Source organism: Malurus melanocephalus, unplaced genomic scaffold, assembly GCF_030028575.1.
Source record: "Malurus melanocephalus ecotype Western Australia unplaced genomic scaffold, MMel_1.1 scaffold_1222, whole genome shotgun sequence".
In the NCBI taxonomy this organism is placed as follows: Eukaryota; Metazoa; Chordata; class Aves; order Passeriformes; family Maluridae; genus Malurus; species Malurus melanocephalus.
In genome coordinates, this window is record NW_026624454.1 from 24,636 (window position 1) to 41,508 (window position 16,873).

Sequence of the window (16,873 nt, forward strand, 5' to 3'; positions counted from 1 at the left end):
ACACCGAAGGGGGGAAAAAAGTGTTGCTTTTAGTAAACTTCTAGGACAACCTTCTCAAATAACTGTGTGACCTGTTCGGTGTGGTGCCTTTGGCCTGATTCATCAGAGGGGTAGAGGCTCTGCAGTTCCAGATTAAATCAGTGGGAGGCCTGAATGCTCAGTGCTCCTGAAAATCAGACCCGAAGCACCAAAAACTGGGGCACAGGGAGGATTTACTGTGGGAACCAGGACTCTGCTGGCCCTGCCCTTTGCTGGACACTGTCCGTATGTTTTTAATCCTCTTTAAACTTCCCCTTAACACGAGAAAATTGCCTTGTTCTCTCTTGCAGGAAACATAAGGACTTGCAGAGAAGCTTGTGCTTCCTCTGCAGAGGACTTTAGTCATGTTCCTCTTCTCACCTGACACCTCCCAGCTATGTTGGCATTTATCGCTTTTCCAGATCTACCAGCTCTTGCCTGGAGCCCCAGGCTCTCCTCTGCCTCACTCTGCCCTTGCAAGACACTCCCATGCATAGTTTTCTCTATGATAATAAACATTTCATCTCCTTCAGCTCTAAGATTTAAACTTTGGAAATGAAAATTTCTGTTTGTTCGCATCTCTAGAAAGCAAATTAAAAACGTGTCTTGTAGCACTGATAGTTTTAGGCATAATYGGCCTTGCACAAAGCTGTAATATGGGCTATAACTTAGTGGCAATGCAGGGAGCAGTTATAAAACAAAGTGCGAGTGTTTTGCCTTTGGAGAGAAGGAAAAAGCGCTGGAAAGATGCATCCTGAATAAAAAACAACCGCAGGAAATCAAGGGATGTTTCAAAGGCCACGGCAAATTTCATTGCAGGGTCTTTTTCTGAAGCTTCTGAATCAAACCATCGCTAAACTTTTTGAGGTTTTTTTCCCCCCCAGTTTTTGCAGAGAGTAAAGCTGGAGGAGTCACCAGCGCTGCTCTGGGGGCAGGTGAGGGCAGAGCGCGGGCTGGGACACTCGGTAACCGCCCAGCGGGCACCGGTACCGGCACCGAGCGGGCGAACGAGTCCAGCAGGGGCCGGCGAGCGGAGAAAGGCGGTTCCAGCCCCGGGGAGCCCCGCACCGTCCGTACCTTCCYCTCACCGTCCGTACCTTCCCCTCACCGTCCGTACCTTCCCCTCACCRTCSGCKCYTTCCCCTCACMGTCCGCTCTTTCCCCTCACAGTCCGCGCCTTCCCCTCACGGCGGGGCGGTCCCGTTGCTCCCCACSGCGGCCGGCAGGGGGCGCCCCCGCCCCGCCCGCTCGGCTGAGGGAGCGCGGGGTGGCGCGGGGAAGGAAGTGGCGGCTCCCGGTGCTGCCGGTGCGCGGGGCTCGGCTCGGCTCGGCGGGCGGATAAAGCCGCGGGACCGCCGTGGCACGGCAGGGCAGGGGCAGTGCCGGCGCGGGGCTCTTCGCCTTCCACGCTCCCTCCTCCCCCGCAGCTGCGGCAGCCCGCCCGCCCGCGCCTCCGCCCGCCTCCGCCGTCCCCGCGCCGCGGCAGCGCCGGCGGGCGAGGAGCTGCCCGCGCCCGGCCCGCCCGCGCCGGGGATTATGCCAGCGGCGCGCGGGCATGCCGGCAGGCAGCGACCCGTAGGCAACGGCAGCCGCCGAGCCGCGGCGGCATCGGGAGCGGCAGCAGCAGCAGCAGCAGCAGCAGCAGCGGGAGCCGCGGCCGCCGCGCCGGGAGCAGCCGGTGCGTGCCGGGGGGTGCTGAGGGCGGGCGGGGGGCGCTGAGGGCGAGCACCGGCACCTGGCGGACCCCGGGCCGGCCCGGCCGTGCCTCAGCGGGGGTGGGAACCGCGGCGGGCCCGAGGGGAGCTGAGGAGGGGTGGCCGGGCCCGCGGGGCGGCTGCGGTTCCGCGGAGGGGCCGGTGCGGCGCGGGGGCCGCTCCCCGGGGCCGTGGAACGGATCCCGCGGGCCGCGGCGGGTCCCGGTCGGCACCTCCGGACTGCCGCGGCCTGAGCGAAGCCGGGCTGTCCGTCCTTGCCCGGGATACGGCGGTAAAAGTTTCCCGATGGAGCAGTCGGTGACCGGGAGGGCCCCGCGGCCATGGCAGCGCCCGGCACCGCACGCCAGGGACGGGGAACCTGCAGCCCCGCGCTGCCGGGGTCCGGCGAGTGGCACCGCCGSTGTCGGGCTCTCGCTCCGCGGGTGGCACACACCGCTGTGTGCCCTCAGGGACAGCCGGGGACGAGCGGACGGACGGACGGAGCACCCTCCGCGCAGAGTCTCGGCACCCGGAGCGTTCGGGGGCGGTCACGGCTCGAGGCCGGAGCCAGCCCCCAGGAGAGCTCCATCCTGGCCTCGTTCCTCGGGTACCGCATCTCCCAGGCTTGAATTTCACCGAATTCGGCTCTGGTAGAGGCTCCCGGTAGAGGTTTTGTCGTGCGGTGGCCCACGATCCCCTCGGACGGGGCCTGGCCRTGGGGAGGGGTGAAGCTGCTCGGGGGTGCCTCCCATCCCTGTGGGAGAAGAGGGCGAGACCCGCAGCAGCCTCAAAGAATAAACGCCGGTGACCGATTACAGATGAGGGAAAACCCCGCAGGCTTTCGGGGCTGGAGACCCTCCTGTGTCTGAGCACTGCCGGGTGGCGGCTGGGAGCGGGCCGTGCTCCTTAGGCGCTCCTTTTCCTTGCGGGAGTGTGAGGAAGAGATTTTTCCCTTTGGAAGGAGCAGAATGCCCATTCCTTAGCTGGATGATGGGCTGCAAGAGGGGATTCTCTTTGCTGGGCCTAGCAGTCCCTTCTCCTGGCCTCCCCATCCCTTTGCAGAAGGGGGTCCTGCTTGGTGCTCCTGAACAACCCTGAGCTCCATCCCGGAGCATGCTGCTGCCCCACGGTTACARTGTGAACAGCTCCAGCTTTTTTCTCAGCTGTGGGAGGGTTAAATCCCTTCCCTCACCTTCTCCCCAGCCTCTCCTGCTCCACTGAAGAAGCAGAAGCAYGGAGAGCATTAAGGTGCTCAGCCTGGGGCTGGAGCATCATTCAGGGAACCCCTCAGAGTAGCGCCCTGTTCAGTCAGTCCTGTCACATTTCATGTTTAAATGCCACGACTGAGGCAAAGTTTATTTAAACTCTGTGTTTAAGCAAAGAAAAAAAGTTTCTTTCTGTGTTGGTACCTGCTTTAAAGTGAGAGCTTCCATCTTCTGTGTGCTGCATGCATCTGGAAGCTGCTAAATGGGAAATTAGATGTCAGCAAGCATCTTCAGTCTTTGAAGACATAATCTGTGAGTGCTCAGCTCTGAACATGACAGCAGTTCAGCAGGACAGAGGCAATAGATCAGGCAATAGATCTTTGKGCACATCAGAGCTTGAATAGGCAGAGGTTTGTGTGCAGGTCAGAATATCTGTGGCTGCASGACTCCTTATCCTCTGATGGCACCGATTCCCGCTCCGTGCCCACATATTTTTGCTCGTGCTGTATTTTTATCACGTAGTTTATTTTTGTCATGACTGCGTTGTGCTCCCGAGTAACACAAGATGAGTGACTGCCTTACAGAGTTCAGCACTGGCTTCTGGGTGAGGTTTTTCCACCCCCCCCTCCACTGTTGAATAGCAGACTGCTGTTTGTAGGGSAGCCCTTTTCCCTCTTTTCCTGTGGCAAACCTCGATGGTCGATGGATCTCAGAGTGCCTGATTATTCTGACAGGTAACCAGCTCCTTGTTTTGGCCACGGGCTGCTCGGTAATTGAAACGCCTCCTCGGGATATACAGAATAAAGGATGGCCAAGCATGAAAGCACAGTTGCAGACTTGTCCTGGCTTGCTGTTTGTCTCAGAATTTCTGCTTTGTGGTCCTTGCAGTGTGTTCTGGTTGTGGCAGCATCTCTGAGAGGGGAAGAAATGAGCAGCAAGGGTTGRGAACGCAGCTTGTGCTGCTTCCTTTTGATGGAGCAGACTTCTGGTAGGCTGCTGGGCTTCATTAATCATATTTAAGTTTCTGTCACTAACTTTTAATTAAAAGCATAGTTGATACCACTTTAATGAACGTACAGATGTTAGCCATCTTCATGCATAAAAATGCTTTTTAATTCCCTTACTATTCCCTTTATGGCCCTTAGATGCTTTTGTTGCCATCTAAACCGTGTACAGTAGCAGCTGTTTATCTTCTTAATAAAACTTTTTCTTGCATCTGTGTTCAGGAAACAATAATGGCTTGAGTAAACAATTCCCTGGTATCCTTTAACAATATTTTTTTTAAASAACTTGGCAGAAAGGGTCAGAAGTAGTGTCTAAATAGTGAACTCCAAGGCTCTTGCTGACTGTARCCCTGAACCTAATATAAGTCACCTGAAACTGTTGGCTGTTCCTCAGGCTTATGTGAGGTGATGAAGAAAATAAGAAGCCCTAGGTGTATGACTTTTGATTCTGATGATCTTAACGAGGATCTTTTCCCCAAATGACAACTTATTAAAATATCTTTTCTATTTTGGGTTTGCTGCTGATGGTATGTGTCAATGCTTTGTCGCTTGTTGTGCATCTAACAGCCCAAGCGTTTATTGTGATTTACCATCTGGCACGTGGGAGTTTTATCTAACTTCTCATTTTTCTTGACAGCAACCAGTTTGGAAAGACCTTGTCCTGATTTTTTTTTTTCCCCTAATAGAAATTCTCAAAACTTAAAACTGACAGTGGGGCTAAAAGGTTTTGAATTGAAATAATTAATCTCYTTTTATTCACAAATTGTTACTGCTTCTGCGAGTTGGCCAAATAGAGAAGCAGCACATCTTTCAAGTGAGCTAATTTAAAGAAGGGTCCTCCAATTAGTCCTAAGGAACATTAATCTCCCCTCTGCATTCAAATAAAACCCTTGTYATTCAGTTGCTGTCTTGGCAGCCTGCGTGGAAGGCTTTGGAAAATGGCAAGTGAAAGCTGATGCTTGCTCCCCAGTTCAGTTTGACTCATGCCTTTCATGCATATTCACCATAATGTCCTGTTCCAGGACCGGCAGGATCCCTTGAGAAACTTTGTTTTTTTAAGGTGTTTTTCTTTTAGGCTTCCTCTTATTAGACACTCAAGTAAGAGGATAGAAACAGGCATTGATGTGTCTCTTTGCATTATTTTTATTTTCTTAGAAGGAAAAAGCAACATCTAAACCCCCTGGTTTTCTTAATAGCCAATTTCTCTAAATGGTGAAGATGCCTTCTCATTTAATTTTGAAGCTGGCTGACGTAGGGTGTGATGCAATTAATATTTGTTTGTCTCTTCAAATTGGTAAAATATGTCTAAACTTAATTTTGAGCCTGAAAGCATCTTATAAACAAAAATGTTCTKCAGTTTTCAGTGTGAATGGGAATGGAATAATTAATGTGGAGGGGAAGGAATAAACAAAACACTTTTTATTTATAACTTTATTTCCTGGGTGTTGGAGGAAATCCAAGTGCCACAAGATTGTGCTGGGGCATAGTCTGAGCTCACCCACGAACTGAAAAGGGAACGTGGCATCTCTAATTGTAATGTCCATGCCAAGAGTCCTAGGAAATTTTAAATGAACAAAGTAATGGATGATATTTGAATGTTCTTAATGTAAGAAGAAGAAAACAATTTAGCCTGGGGCTGGCCCAGTTCCTGTGACTACAGGGAGTTCTAATCAGCACGATGCCAAGCCAATAGACAGAGCTCCTGAAGTCAGGCTTGTGCATTTTTTCATAGGAAAGAGAGTTTGCTGGTGTGACTGGATGATGGTTTTAATTTTTTTTAATTAAAAATATACTTCTTAGAAGTTGGCAGCAAAATATTTTAGTAAATCCCACTGGAGAACTCAGAAACCAGTTGGAAGGAGATGTCTTTCATTTTGGAGGGGGGAGGTCCGGCAGGATCTGGAGGCAGAGCTGCTTCCCGTTCCTGCCRCTCTTCCTGAGTGTTTGACACAGGGTCGAGCTTCAGAGGGGGGAWGAAATAAGAGATTGCTCAGGCAAGTGGAGATAAATAGTTACTGGGCAAATTCTGGGTGCAGGGAAGAAATCCAGTTGGCACAGGGCTAAAACCTACCCTGGGGAGCTTGGCATGGCTGAGCTGATCCCAGCAAGGAGGTGCTGGCTTTGCAGGGAGAGCCCATCCAGGAGGGGAAATGGGAGGGCAAACAGCCTCTGGGTTTCCCTGTGCCAGGGATGCTGAAGAGGATGTGCAGGACTCTGGGGTTTGGTGGCTGGGTCAGTGAAGGGTGGGGGCCTGGCAGGGCTGTGGGGTCATTGTCCCAGCGGCCTCGTACCTGGCACCAGGCAGGAACACACATGCCAGCGCCCTGAGTGTGCCCAGGGTGCCACCGAGGGCAGGGACAAAGCAAACACCTCGGCTGAGAAGGAGTGATAGGGCACCCACAGCAGACTCTGGGTCTCCCAACAGCAGCACAGGCTGATTGKCAGCTTCTCCTTACCCAAGCAGTGCTTGACAACTCCAAATTAGATTTTTTTTTTTATTTCTGGCTTTAAACAGCCTCCAGAAAATCTTGCTCAGACAGATCTGAAGACCTACRACATCCAGAAATCTGCACCCCTGTGGACTTCAAGTTGTTTTCCTGCAAATATAACCCAACCCTGAGCATTGAGTACCTTGGATAGCGAGGACTGCACAGCTTTCACCGCCCTGACTTTGTGTGTTTGGRCACACAAAGCTGAGTTTGATGTGTGCTGAGATGTTGTAAGCAGGAATTTAAAACTTGCCTGGGTAGGAAAACAGGTGGGATTAGGTAAATTGAAGGGAGTCCCTCGATGTGATGAAGAAAAGTGATTTGCCATTCATGGTTTTCTTTAAACAGCTCAGTCTCCTGTCAGAGACCAGATATTGAGATTTCTACTCAGGGGTTTTCCACCAGCTTCCATGGTCTCATCTTGGTGGGAGGATGGAACGGAGATCCAGAAAATCCAGTAGTGGAACCAGGGTGCTTTGCTGCAATCTGGGAAGGCAYGTCTGGTCACTGAAGTGAACTCTGATGACTTGGGGAAGAAAAYAGTGAATGAACTGCTGAAAGATTCATAATTCATCATCGGATTCCTGTAGTGRACAGGGAAATTAACTGTGATTTGTTTGGATTGCTGGCTCTTACATAACCATCAGGGAGCTTTGGGACACTAATTCAAGCTTAACCCTCAGAGCAGTGACCTGGGAAGGCATTTTAATGGCRCGATAACCAATTTGGAGGGTGGCAGTGTGTAATCACATCAGCACGCTGAGGTATCTGGGCACTGCAGGGGCGAGGCCGCGTTATCTCCGGCTCCAAGGAAGTTTGGTATTTGCGTGACTTAACTCTGGATGTGTAGTGGGGCCTTAATTCCATTATGTGCTTTAGAAGGTTATGGAAGGATTTCAGGTTTTTCTAGTGCAGCCATGGTAAAGAGCAGTTCACCTTCAGCTGTGTTTTGTACAGGTGCTCGTAAGGAGTTGGGTTTGGATCACTTTGGGTCTCTTTTCAGATGGTTTGGATCACTTTGGTTCTCTTTTCAGAGTTATCCTAGCAAAACCTGGAGGGCTGTGGGCATTTCTGAAAAGGTGAAAAAATAATGGGCTGCCATCAGCCATTACATGTTTGGAACTAACATCCAAACAATTTCACGTATGCATTTATATATAAATGTGGTGTAATGATGTTTTATATACATCAGAGGACAATTCAATGGGAATGATTTCACTTGTGATTGTAATTTGTTTCAAGATCAATACCATAACTTAAATAACCTCCTCCTAAAGGTACAAACACGGCAGAATAACTTTCTCTATGTGGGTAGCTTACCTATTTTAATGTTGCTTTTTTTTAAAAAAAGAAGGAAATAGAGATTTTATATTTATCAGATCAGATGAAATTGAAATCTAAATATTTACATCTTTTCACTGGATCTGAGGTTGAGCACCAGCTGTAGGCGTTGCCAAGCTGTTTAGTTGTCTCCTCCACAGAGCAGGTTGATATTTCCAGGGTGGTGGAGAGACAGAGCCTCGTGTTTYTGGCTCTTATTTTCTAGGCAGTCTCTGCATCTGGAAATCCTTCCCTCTGTGGGCTCTGTGACCTGGCCTCACGTTCACAGGGTGTTCCAGCCTAAACATGCTGAAAGCTAAACATGTGTTGTCTCCATCAGAATGCAGAGTAAATGCAAGCTGTGAAACTGGAGGGGGAGTTTGGGATATGAGGATGTAAATAACTTGGAGATATTTGGTGGAAWAGAGCAGGAGGGGGAGGAAGGCTTCTTACTTGCTTTTTCTCTGCCATCCCCATCTCCTCAGTAACATTCTGTGTGCTCATCACAAGCAAAGGTGGGGGATCAGTTCTGCCTTAAACACAGGTAAACCAGGAGCAGACATAGGAAATGTTGCAGGCCCAATTCCTGCATTTTCTGTCTCCAGTTTTACTTTGCTTTCCATGTTTTGCTGTTAATTTCTCGAGCAGGCTTGACATGAGGCTTTTAGGCTTCTGATCCACCAAAGTGAACTGATGGAGAACACATAGCCTGCTTTGTTCTCCCCCTCTTGCTTTTAAGGATCATTTATCCAGACTCATGGGACTCATTGTTTGTCTAACCTGTATCTGGATTGTAAAACATTGTTCCGTGTTTTAACTTCAACAAACAGTAAACATCTTCCATCAGATATCCTCAAAAATGTGTTTACCYTGGGCACAATTGTTTCTACTGGAACTAAAAAAAAAAATTAATGCTCTCTTGCTTACATTTAATACCTATAAATAAGTTTTTCAGAAGGGCACCTTTATCTAACATGCTGCCACTGGGAGAAGGAAGAGCATATTTGGACAATCCTTCTTGAAGGATTAAACATTTTTGCTTCTGTTGCTCTGGCTTTCCAGTTTTCATTTGTCCTTTTGTTTAGAGCAGGGAGAGATGGTTTGACTTGCCTTGCTGAGGGTGRGCATTTTGGTATCTTTAGGTCGGATCTTCTGCATCAGGTCTGCCAAACGTGGGCAGAGAGGATGGAGAGGATGGAGAGGAAAGAGCCTTCTGCTCTCCTGCCTGTTCCTTTGTGTAGGTGCCCCAGCAGAAAAAGGAGCTTGACATAAAGGGGAGATTTATTTCACTAATGGAGCATCTGTATTATCAAAGGTAGATATGTCAGAACACTTACCCCCTCCTTGCTCTGTGTTTCGTTGTCTGAATGTCATTGTGCTGATAGAACTTGTGTTTTATTCCTTGTTATCAAAGTAGAACTGAAAAAAAAMTGAGATGATGCTTTGTCTTAAATGTTGTTACCAAAATCATCAACTAAACCATGTTGAGTGAGGATTTTAATTCCTGGTTTAAAGACTTGAGTATAATTTGGCTTTTAGACCTCCCATTCTTCCTTAATCAAGTTTATGGCAGCAGTAGCCATGAGCGTCAGCTTCTGATTATAAACAGGTTTGGAGCCACTAAAAACCTCCTTGAAATCAGTTTGACAACTGTCTGAGAACCACCTTTTTAATATTCCCATCAAGTACCCTGCTGAGGTTTCTTGCAGCAGCCTTGTAGATCTTGTAGATGTTAGTCTTCCCTGCATATTTTAACTTGCTCTTAAGCTTCCTAGAAGAATGCACATGAATGAGCTTTCCAAAGCTTTTTTAAAATTCATTTTTACATGGAAACCTGGGCTCAGCGAGATGAGAGTGACTGGAARCTGGTTGTGCTGTGCTGGGGGAATGCAACATTTTGGTGCTCAGAGTACCTTGCAGGGAGGTGCTTTTTGCTTTTGTTCTGGTTTTCTTGAGGCTAAATCCCAATTTCTCCCCAGTTTCTGGCTCCAGGTGGGTCTGTGGACCTGCAGGGGAGTGGAGAATCCATCACTGTGGGAGAATTGGGATGGGCTGGGGGGTCCCAGGGTGCTCAGGTGGGAGAAGGGAAGGGAGATTGKCTGGTGCTGGATTTTATTCCTGCATCCCCTGACAGCCCTTGGTCCAAACCATCAGGCTCAGAAAACCTGAGCAGTTCCTAAGGCAGCATCACCCCAGGCCTGCACTGCCTGCCCAGGGCTCTGCACTGCAGGGATCAAGGGATATTCCATCTGGAGGTGGGAAAAACAAACCTTACAGCCTTTCTTTATTCGAGGCTGCAGCRGGAGCAGAGTGAGGGACATATTTCCATTTGACTCACCCGTTGTTGAAATGGTGACACCCTTGAGTCGCATTAAAAACGAGACCTTGTAGCTGAACTGGCACATCGTGGAGCAGGTGTTTGCTGGGTTTATGGGGGTTTGTCCTTGTTAAGAAAATTATTTTCCTGTTCCCTGAGATGGGATGAAGTTGATTAATGGTRTTGCTGATCTCCTGGTTAAAAATAACAGGAACACCAGATTCGGGTGGAATGCTGGAAGTTAGCTGTCACGATAACCTACTTGAAATAGTTGTAAAGGCCTAAAAAATAAAATAAAAGAATAAAAAAGATGAGTGCCCAGTAGCCAGATGGTTGGAAGAGAACACCCCACGATCAGTGAGGCGATATGTAAATATTTTCGATCATTACCACAGTACTGCTGTGTTGACATTGAAATTCAGAGTGTTATTCTGTGGGACTCCTCATTGATCAGCAGATGAGCTCTGATAAAACAGAGGATGAAAGCACAATGCTGAGCATTATTATGGATTGTGGATTTCATTGACAAGGACAGGCTTCCATCGAGGGCTAGGAATGGATTTCAAACCCTCTTTAAGCATGTTACTGAGCCACTGTGTTCCTTCCCTGGCTGTCAGCTACCAATTAAATGGTGTTTTATTTCTTGAGCTGCTTTATTTAAGGTGAAATACTGCATAGTTGGCTAATTTTTCTGTGCTAATTGCCACATTTTTATGGGAAGGGGAAAGGTGGAAGCTGACATAGAGTTCTCTGCTTGAAATATACCTGGCTAGAAACGACTGGAAAATAATATCAATCAAACAGCTGAATTAGAATGTTTTTTTAATTTTTTTTTCAAAAAAGATCCTTCTGAAAGCTGGTTGTAGAGACCCTGTCTGTCTGAGTCACTTAGAAACCTTCACAGGGTGATAACATTCTCATGCATAAAACATAAAGTGCCTTTGGCATACACAGGTGCTGAACCCACCCAGAGGCTTTTTCTTTTGTTTTTGGGTTTTTTTTTTTCCTTCTCCACTTTTGTGCTCCTGGAAAAAAAAAAAAATCTCGTAGGTTTTACTGCTCACAGAGGGGAGTCTGAAGCTTGATTAAATAGACTGTTTCCAAAGCCTCTTTTTAAGATCTGCCCACACCAAAGCAATCCCAGCAGGGGATTCTGCTGCTGGTGGTTCCTGGGATCCCACCCTGGAGGCAGGAGGTCACCCTGGTTTGGGAAGGTGATGTGTGTGGCTACCACCTTTAATTATTAAATGTGACTCTTCCTCTTTTACACAGAGTGGTGTGAGGTGCCTAACAATATTGTAAGGATGCATAGAGAGTGTAGGGTCTGGGTTTTTTTTTAAAGGTTTTTTTCTTTCAGTTAGTCAGAGCAATTGGTTGTAATGCTTTGCATTTCATATAAGGGAATAAAAACTTTTAGGAAAGGATTAATGACTTCTAAGGAAGGAGGCAGAGGGCTTTGCAAATGACAAGCTCATTATAGCTACAGCAGGGTCCAGAGCCCAGGCAGCTTCTGGAAGCATTTCTCTGTTTGTTTTCCCTGCCTTTCCCTTGGGTCTGGCTGCTTACAGTGAGGCCAGGACCTTGTGCTCCTTTGGGAATGTAACCCCAGGGCACTTGGAGGGTCCAGATGCTRCAAACATCAGAGAGGGAAAAATGGTCTCGGTGCCTTTCCAAGCTGCTCGTATTTTCCAGTTAACTGCTGCATTTATCTTGCATGTTGATTAATTTCCTGGCATGTCCTGGAGCCTGTTCCTCATATTAGAGTTCTTCAGGATTCTGAATTTGTTTCTCTGTAGTTTGTTGATTTTTAGTTGCTCACTTATATCCCCTTAGTGCTTTAGGGTGGCTGACAGGAGAACAGAAACCACCTTTTCTGAGGATAAAGGGCTCTGGAGACTATCTGTGGTCTGAAACTGATGCTCCCAAACCATGGGCATGTGGTGTTTGACCACAGCTTACACTTGGAAGGGCTTAGAATTTATTCATGMATATTGGAGGCTGAGCTAGATGGGCTGTGGTGGTCATGGGGAAGAGTTTTGTTGTTCATTTCTCCTTGCAGGACGGTGCTGTCAGTGCCTCTGAYTTTGTAGAAGCCTTTTTATTGCCTGTGCTTGGCAGGGCTGTGGTTCCCGAGGTTGCAGGGCTGTGGTCTGGGGTTGTCACCAGGTGTGTCTGTTCAGGCAATTGGATGAGCTCAGCTGGTCCCAATATAAAGTGATTTAGTGGTGGCTGTTATGGTGCCTCTTAGACGGACTGAAAAGTGAAGTGCAGCACATCGGTTCAGCAGAGAAGCCTTCAGAAGCCAGCAAAAAGGATCTTATAATTAATTAATCATCCTCCATGGAAAGGTAAATGCCAGCTCTGTTAGTGCAGTGTGGTGTTTTCAACATTGGTGCTAAAAATGAGCTGTGTGGCACCTCTGCCTCTTTGCAAAAGGTGTTTACATGTGAATTTGCCTGTTAATAGCTGTGGTCTGCTTTTCTGTCCTCGTGTACTGCTGAGCTGTGGTGCTGCTCCAGAACCTTACGTGGTTTTTGATTCGGTTCCGAGCTGCTCCAATACCCAGAGGCTTTCCTGGGGAGATTCTTCCCTGAGAGCCTTTCGAGAAAGGGAGGGACTTTGTAACGTTTCTCTTTGCAAATCACCCATAATAAAAATGTTGTTGTAGCCTTTTGGGAGCTCTTGCATTAACTCACATTTCTGTGTTTTTGTTGAGTTGCTTTTTCCTGGTGGTTTGGACGAATGTGCCCTGTGTTTAACGATACTGAATCCTCCCACACTTCAGGAGTTTAATTTTAAAGCAGAAGGACTTTTAATTGTGCAGTTGATTTCCACTTAGCACAAAATGTTTCTGAAATGCAGACAGGGTTAATGATTATAAAAGAGGCTGAAAACCTGACGATTTTTAAATTTAAATTTTGCCTTGGTAATCTGTTCTCACACCTAAAAATAAGTAAATTAAGAATAGCATCAGCAAGGCYTCTGCAAACTGCAATGACTTTAGAAAGTGATGACTTGGGAATACAGTGAAGGTGAATTGTTTATGATTATTCCAGAAAACAAGTTTTATAAATGTCATAATGTCCTAGGCTACATTAATTATCTATTACTTTTAGTGTTTGCTGCAGAGAAAATGCCAGTGTTTCTGTTTTCCCAGAGGCAATACTTTSAGTTTCTCTTGTACAGAAATGTTCTTGCTCTTAATCACTTTTGATTGCAGTACCATTAACACGTGTGCAGAGAACTCAGTTTTTCTATTTAGGAGAWTTGCTACAGACTTACTGTTACTGAAAATAAGAACTTTTTTCATCCTTCCCTAATCTACAACACAGGGAAAAAACCTAACCCTGGAAGAAAAAAAGGATAAAGCAGGTRGGGAGGTTGATTTTTCTTTACTTGAGGAACCTTTGTGGCTGTTTTTGCAGGTACTGTGCTGGCCCTGAGGTTGGCCTCAGCCAAACACTGAAACCTCTGAACTTTTGTGTCCAGGCCCTGCTAAGGCTTAATCAGACTGGATGTRGACTGAGTTAAAAACTACATAGCTRTAACRAWTCCTTTTAAARGAGAAAGGTAATATGAGGATTCTTGTTTACTTGCAAATCAYAATGGTAGAATGGCTAAAAGGACTAATGAGATGCTTGCTTTCATGAAAAAGCATTTAAAAATTCAAAGGCAAAGCAAGATTAGAATGTTATATTTAAATGTATTTCCATCATACAGATTTGAATAGTTGCTTTAGAGAGAGCGCCCTTTGGGTTTTAAATCATCGTTTTGAATATTGAAGTAGGGGAAGGAACATTTACGTTTCTTTTTATGAAAACCATTTTTACTTAAAGCATTCTTTAAGAGTTTAGTGGGTTAATTCTGCCCCAAAGTGCACACACAAAATATTGACACAGGTATCAAATYATCAAATATTTTTTCCTCCGTTTATAAAGAAGATGTAATTTTAAAAGTAGTGGTGATTTTCAGTTTGAATTTTGTTGTGAGCCTGAAGAATTTATTTTATTTGTCTTGTGGTCTTGACGTATTAATGTTGGCAGCAAGATGGATAGTCAATGAAAGAAAAGAAAACTAAGTTTCAGTTTCAGATAAACTCTGATCGGATCCTGAACCACAGGACCACAGACTGGACCTGTGGTTTCCAGTTCTTATAGATCCAATATAAAAGTTACATCATGGAAGGTTTTGAGATAGGTTAAGCACCTTAATAGTTGAAAGTGTTGGGCCTCATTATTATTATTATTATTATTATTATTATTATTATTATTATTATTAATTACCCAGCGTGGGAAAGCAGAAGTGGCATTTGGGCTCTATGTTCCTGGCTCAGCTGTGAATCAGCAAATGACGTTAATAAGCATTTGTGGACTAAATATATTTTTAAGCTGTCTGGCTGCTTGCTCTCGGTGAGATTTCTGAGATTAATRGTCCTGAAACGTTACTCGCATTTGCTCTTCCTCCAGGATGAGTCTGACCTGTGCAAGCACTATTATATTTTTTTAAATTGCTGTGCAAGAAATTACAACAGTAAAGATCAGTTACTGGWTTTTTTGAGCTGTTGGCAAGACATAAATTTATCTATTAGTGTTTGCAGCTAAAGGTATTGATAGTTTTTCCAAGCATTTCAGGTTCTTTAGTGGAAGGAACAGAGTGTATTGCTGTTTTGTTTATTTTTTGTATAACACTTTGATAGTGGGTGCTGGGCTTAAGGCTTGGATCCAAGTCCCAGTCAAGGGGATGTGTTTTTATTTGTCTGGTTGTGGAGCCAGATTTGTGTGTTCCGGTGCAAAACACAGCTCCTGCTGCTGGGAAGGACAACTGTGCCCTYCCTGACCTGAAGGGGAAAGGGATATTTCTGCTGATGGGAAGTTCAGTGAGATTGAGGCAATTTTAACGTTAGCATGTGGGTTTTGGGGATCCTTGGGTGACTTGTGGGATGTAACCCAACCTTCCCTGCTAGACCAGTSCTGTGAGAGTCCTGGCTCTGTTCTGGCTGCTGTTACAAGGATAAATCAAGATATTAAAAAAGACCTGAAGGAACCTGGATATGCTTGGGGAGATCAACAGTAGAGATGGRATTTGGGATACACGTGTGTGCCCTTAAGTGCAACCCAGCTGCTTTAAAACCAGCATTAAAAGCAGTTTGCAGTGGTGGGGGTAAAGATGAGACTCTGCCTGAAGGAATCTCTTGGGAAGGCAATGGGACTGTTTGGAATGCTGAGGAAAGCACAAACCCCACTCCACAGGCAGCGTTACAGGTTCCTTCTGGCCCTCAGCCCTCCTGACAAAAATCAGCCTTGGGGCAGAGCAGGTGGCTGGAATAGGAGTGTAAAGGGGCTGCCTGGGCTTTCCTGAGCTGGGTTTGCCCTGGGGTGCTGCTGGTTCACCAGCCTGGTCTCTGTTCCCTGTGGGAGCTGCTGTCTCCTCATTCCTGCAGGTGTGGAAGAATTTGAGGGGATACAAGGGCAGCTCTGGCCCTGCTTCCACACTCCAACATGGGATCGTGCCCAGGCTCTGGGGGCTCTCTGGAACAGCTCTGTGATGTGCTGGGTTTGTCTGTGGTGTCTCCTCTGTGGAAGTCACTGAGCTTCCAGTTCAGAAGGGAAATGCTTTAAGGGGAAGTGTTGTACAGAGGGAGCACGTGAGAGTGGTCAGTGCAACGCGTGTGTTTTTGATTCTCTCTTTTTTTTCCTTCTTAATTTCCATGAGTTAGAGATGACGATGACTCATGGCTTGGAACACACTTTAAATCCCTGAGGTGCTCATTGCCGCCTACTATCACGTATTGAATTTCTGACATACCGGAGGGATGTCTGCAGAGAAACTCTGATGTGCAATTATAAAATGTTGTAGCTTTATGTTGTTTGCATAGGAGCCATTAGCATGGTATAACTGGGAAAATAATGCAGCTTTATTCTTGTTCTTGATTTCCCATGGGCATGGCAGTTCAGCAACTGTGTTCTGTCTTTTCTAGGATGTTGACACATGTGGACCAACAGTGACATCCTTTTTCAGCAATGCTGTCTTTGCTCCCTCCTGCATTCAGAAGCATCTAGAGAGATTTTTTGCAGAAGGTAGGTTCTGACATTTATGCTGGATGGCTGTTCTTTTTCTTCTGGGTTAGAAAAAACCATTTAGATGTTACTAGGGAGAATGGTAATTAATTGGAGGGATGCTAACTCGCTGCTGGGGAGAGGGGATTAACCTTAGCTTGGGTTCCACTTGAATAAATGGTTGGGGAAAACGTGATAAAATGGAGTCTGGAGAATGGCTGCAGGAGCTCTRTGAGAAGGGCTTGGCAGTCACAGAACATGGTTGGTTTAAATTGCATAGATGTGTGCATTGGTAATAAACCTCTTTTTAAAGAAAGCTCACATTCCCTGCCTTTTTCTGCTTTGTCAGCATCCTCGTTTATTTAAAATCTTTCAAATAAATAAATTAAAAAGGAGAATGGCAGCACAGGATGTGCAATTAACATAATTTTTAATTTTTCCTCAAAAAAATCCTTAACCTTGTTGATTTTATTTGTATTGAAGTAAAGAGTTGTGCAGCCTCATTTACAACCATCAAATTGTAGTATCTTCCTTTTTTTGTCCTCTGAAYTTTAAATTTGTTTTACGTGGCTAATAGGATTGAGATGCAGAACTTCCCAATAAACTGTGTGGAAGGGGAAGCAGTTACCTCTGGTGGTTTTTAACAAGTAAAAGTGAAGAGATTATGTTTTTGATGAATGTATGTACTTGCTGCTCCCTTCTGCTGTAACCTTTGGAGTGTTGCACGGGGGTTCAGTGTGTGTGTCCCATTCTATCCAAACCTTTTGTGT

General features: G+C 46.3%; 1 protein-coding gene across 1 annotated transcript; it reads left to right on the plus strand.

The window, feature by feature from the left end:
* Nucleotides 1-674: 674 nt before the first annotated feature.
* On the plus strand, nucleotides 675-16,119 carry LOC130586610 (atherin-like). Its single transcript, XM_057387480.1, has 4 exons — nucleotides 675-720; nucleotides 903-953; nucleotides 1,276-1,696; nucleotides 16,025-16,119. Exons 1-4 carry the CDS (start codon nucleotides 675-677, stop codon nucleotides 16,050-16,052), a joined length of 546 nt encoding a protein of 181 aa, XP_057243463.1. The 3' UTR covers nucleotides 16,053-16,119.
* Nucleotides 16,120-16,873: the final 754 nt, after the last annotated feature.

Bases quoted from the DNA above. Each gene is read 5' to 3' on its own strand.
- LOC130586610 (XM_057387480.1), top strand. From the start codon at position 675: ATGGGCTATAACTTAGTGGCAATGCAGGGAGCAGTTATAAAACAAA. The intron at 954-1,275 runs GTGAGGGCAGAG...CGCTCGGCTGAG, and splicing joins CAGCGCTGCTCTGGGGGCAG to GGAGCGCGGGGTGGCGCGGG. The intron at 1,697-16,024 runs GTGCGTGCCGGG...TGTCTTTTCTAG, and splicing joins CGCCGCGCCGGGAGCAGCCG to GATGTTGACACATGTGGACC.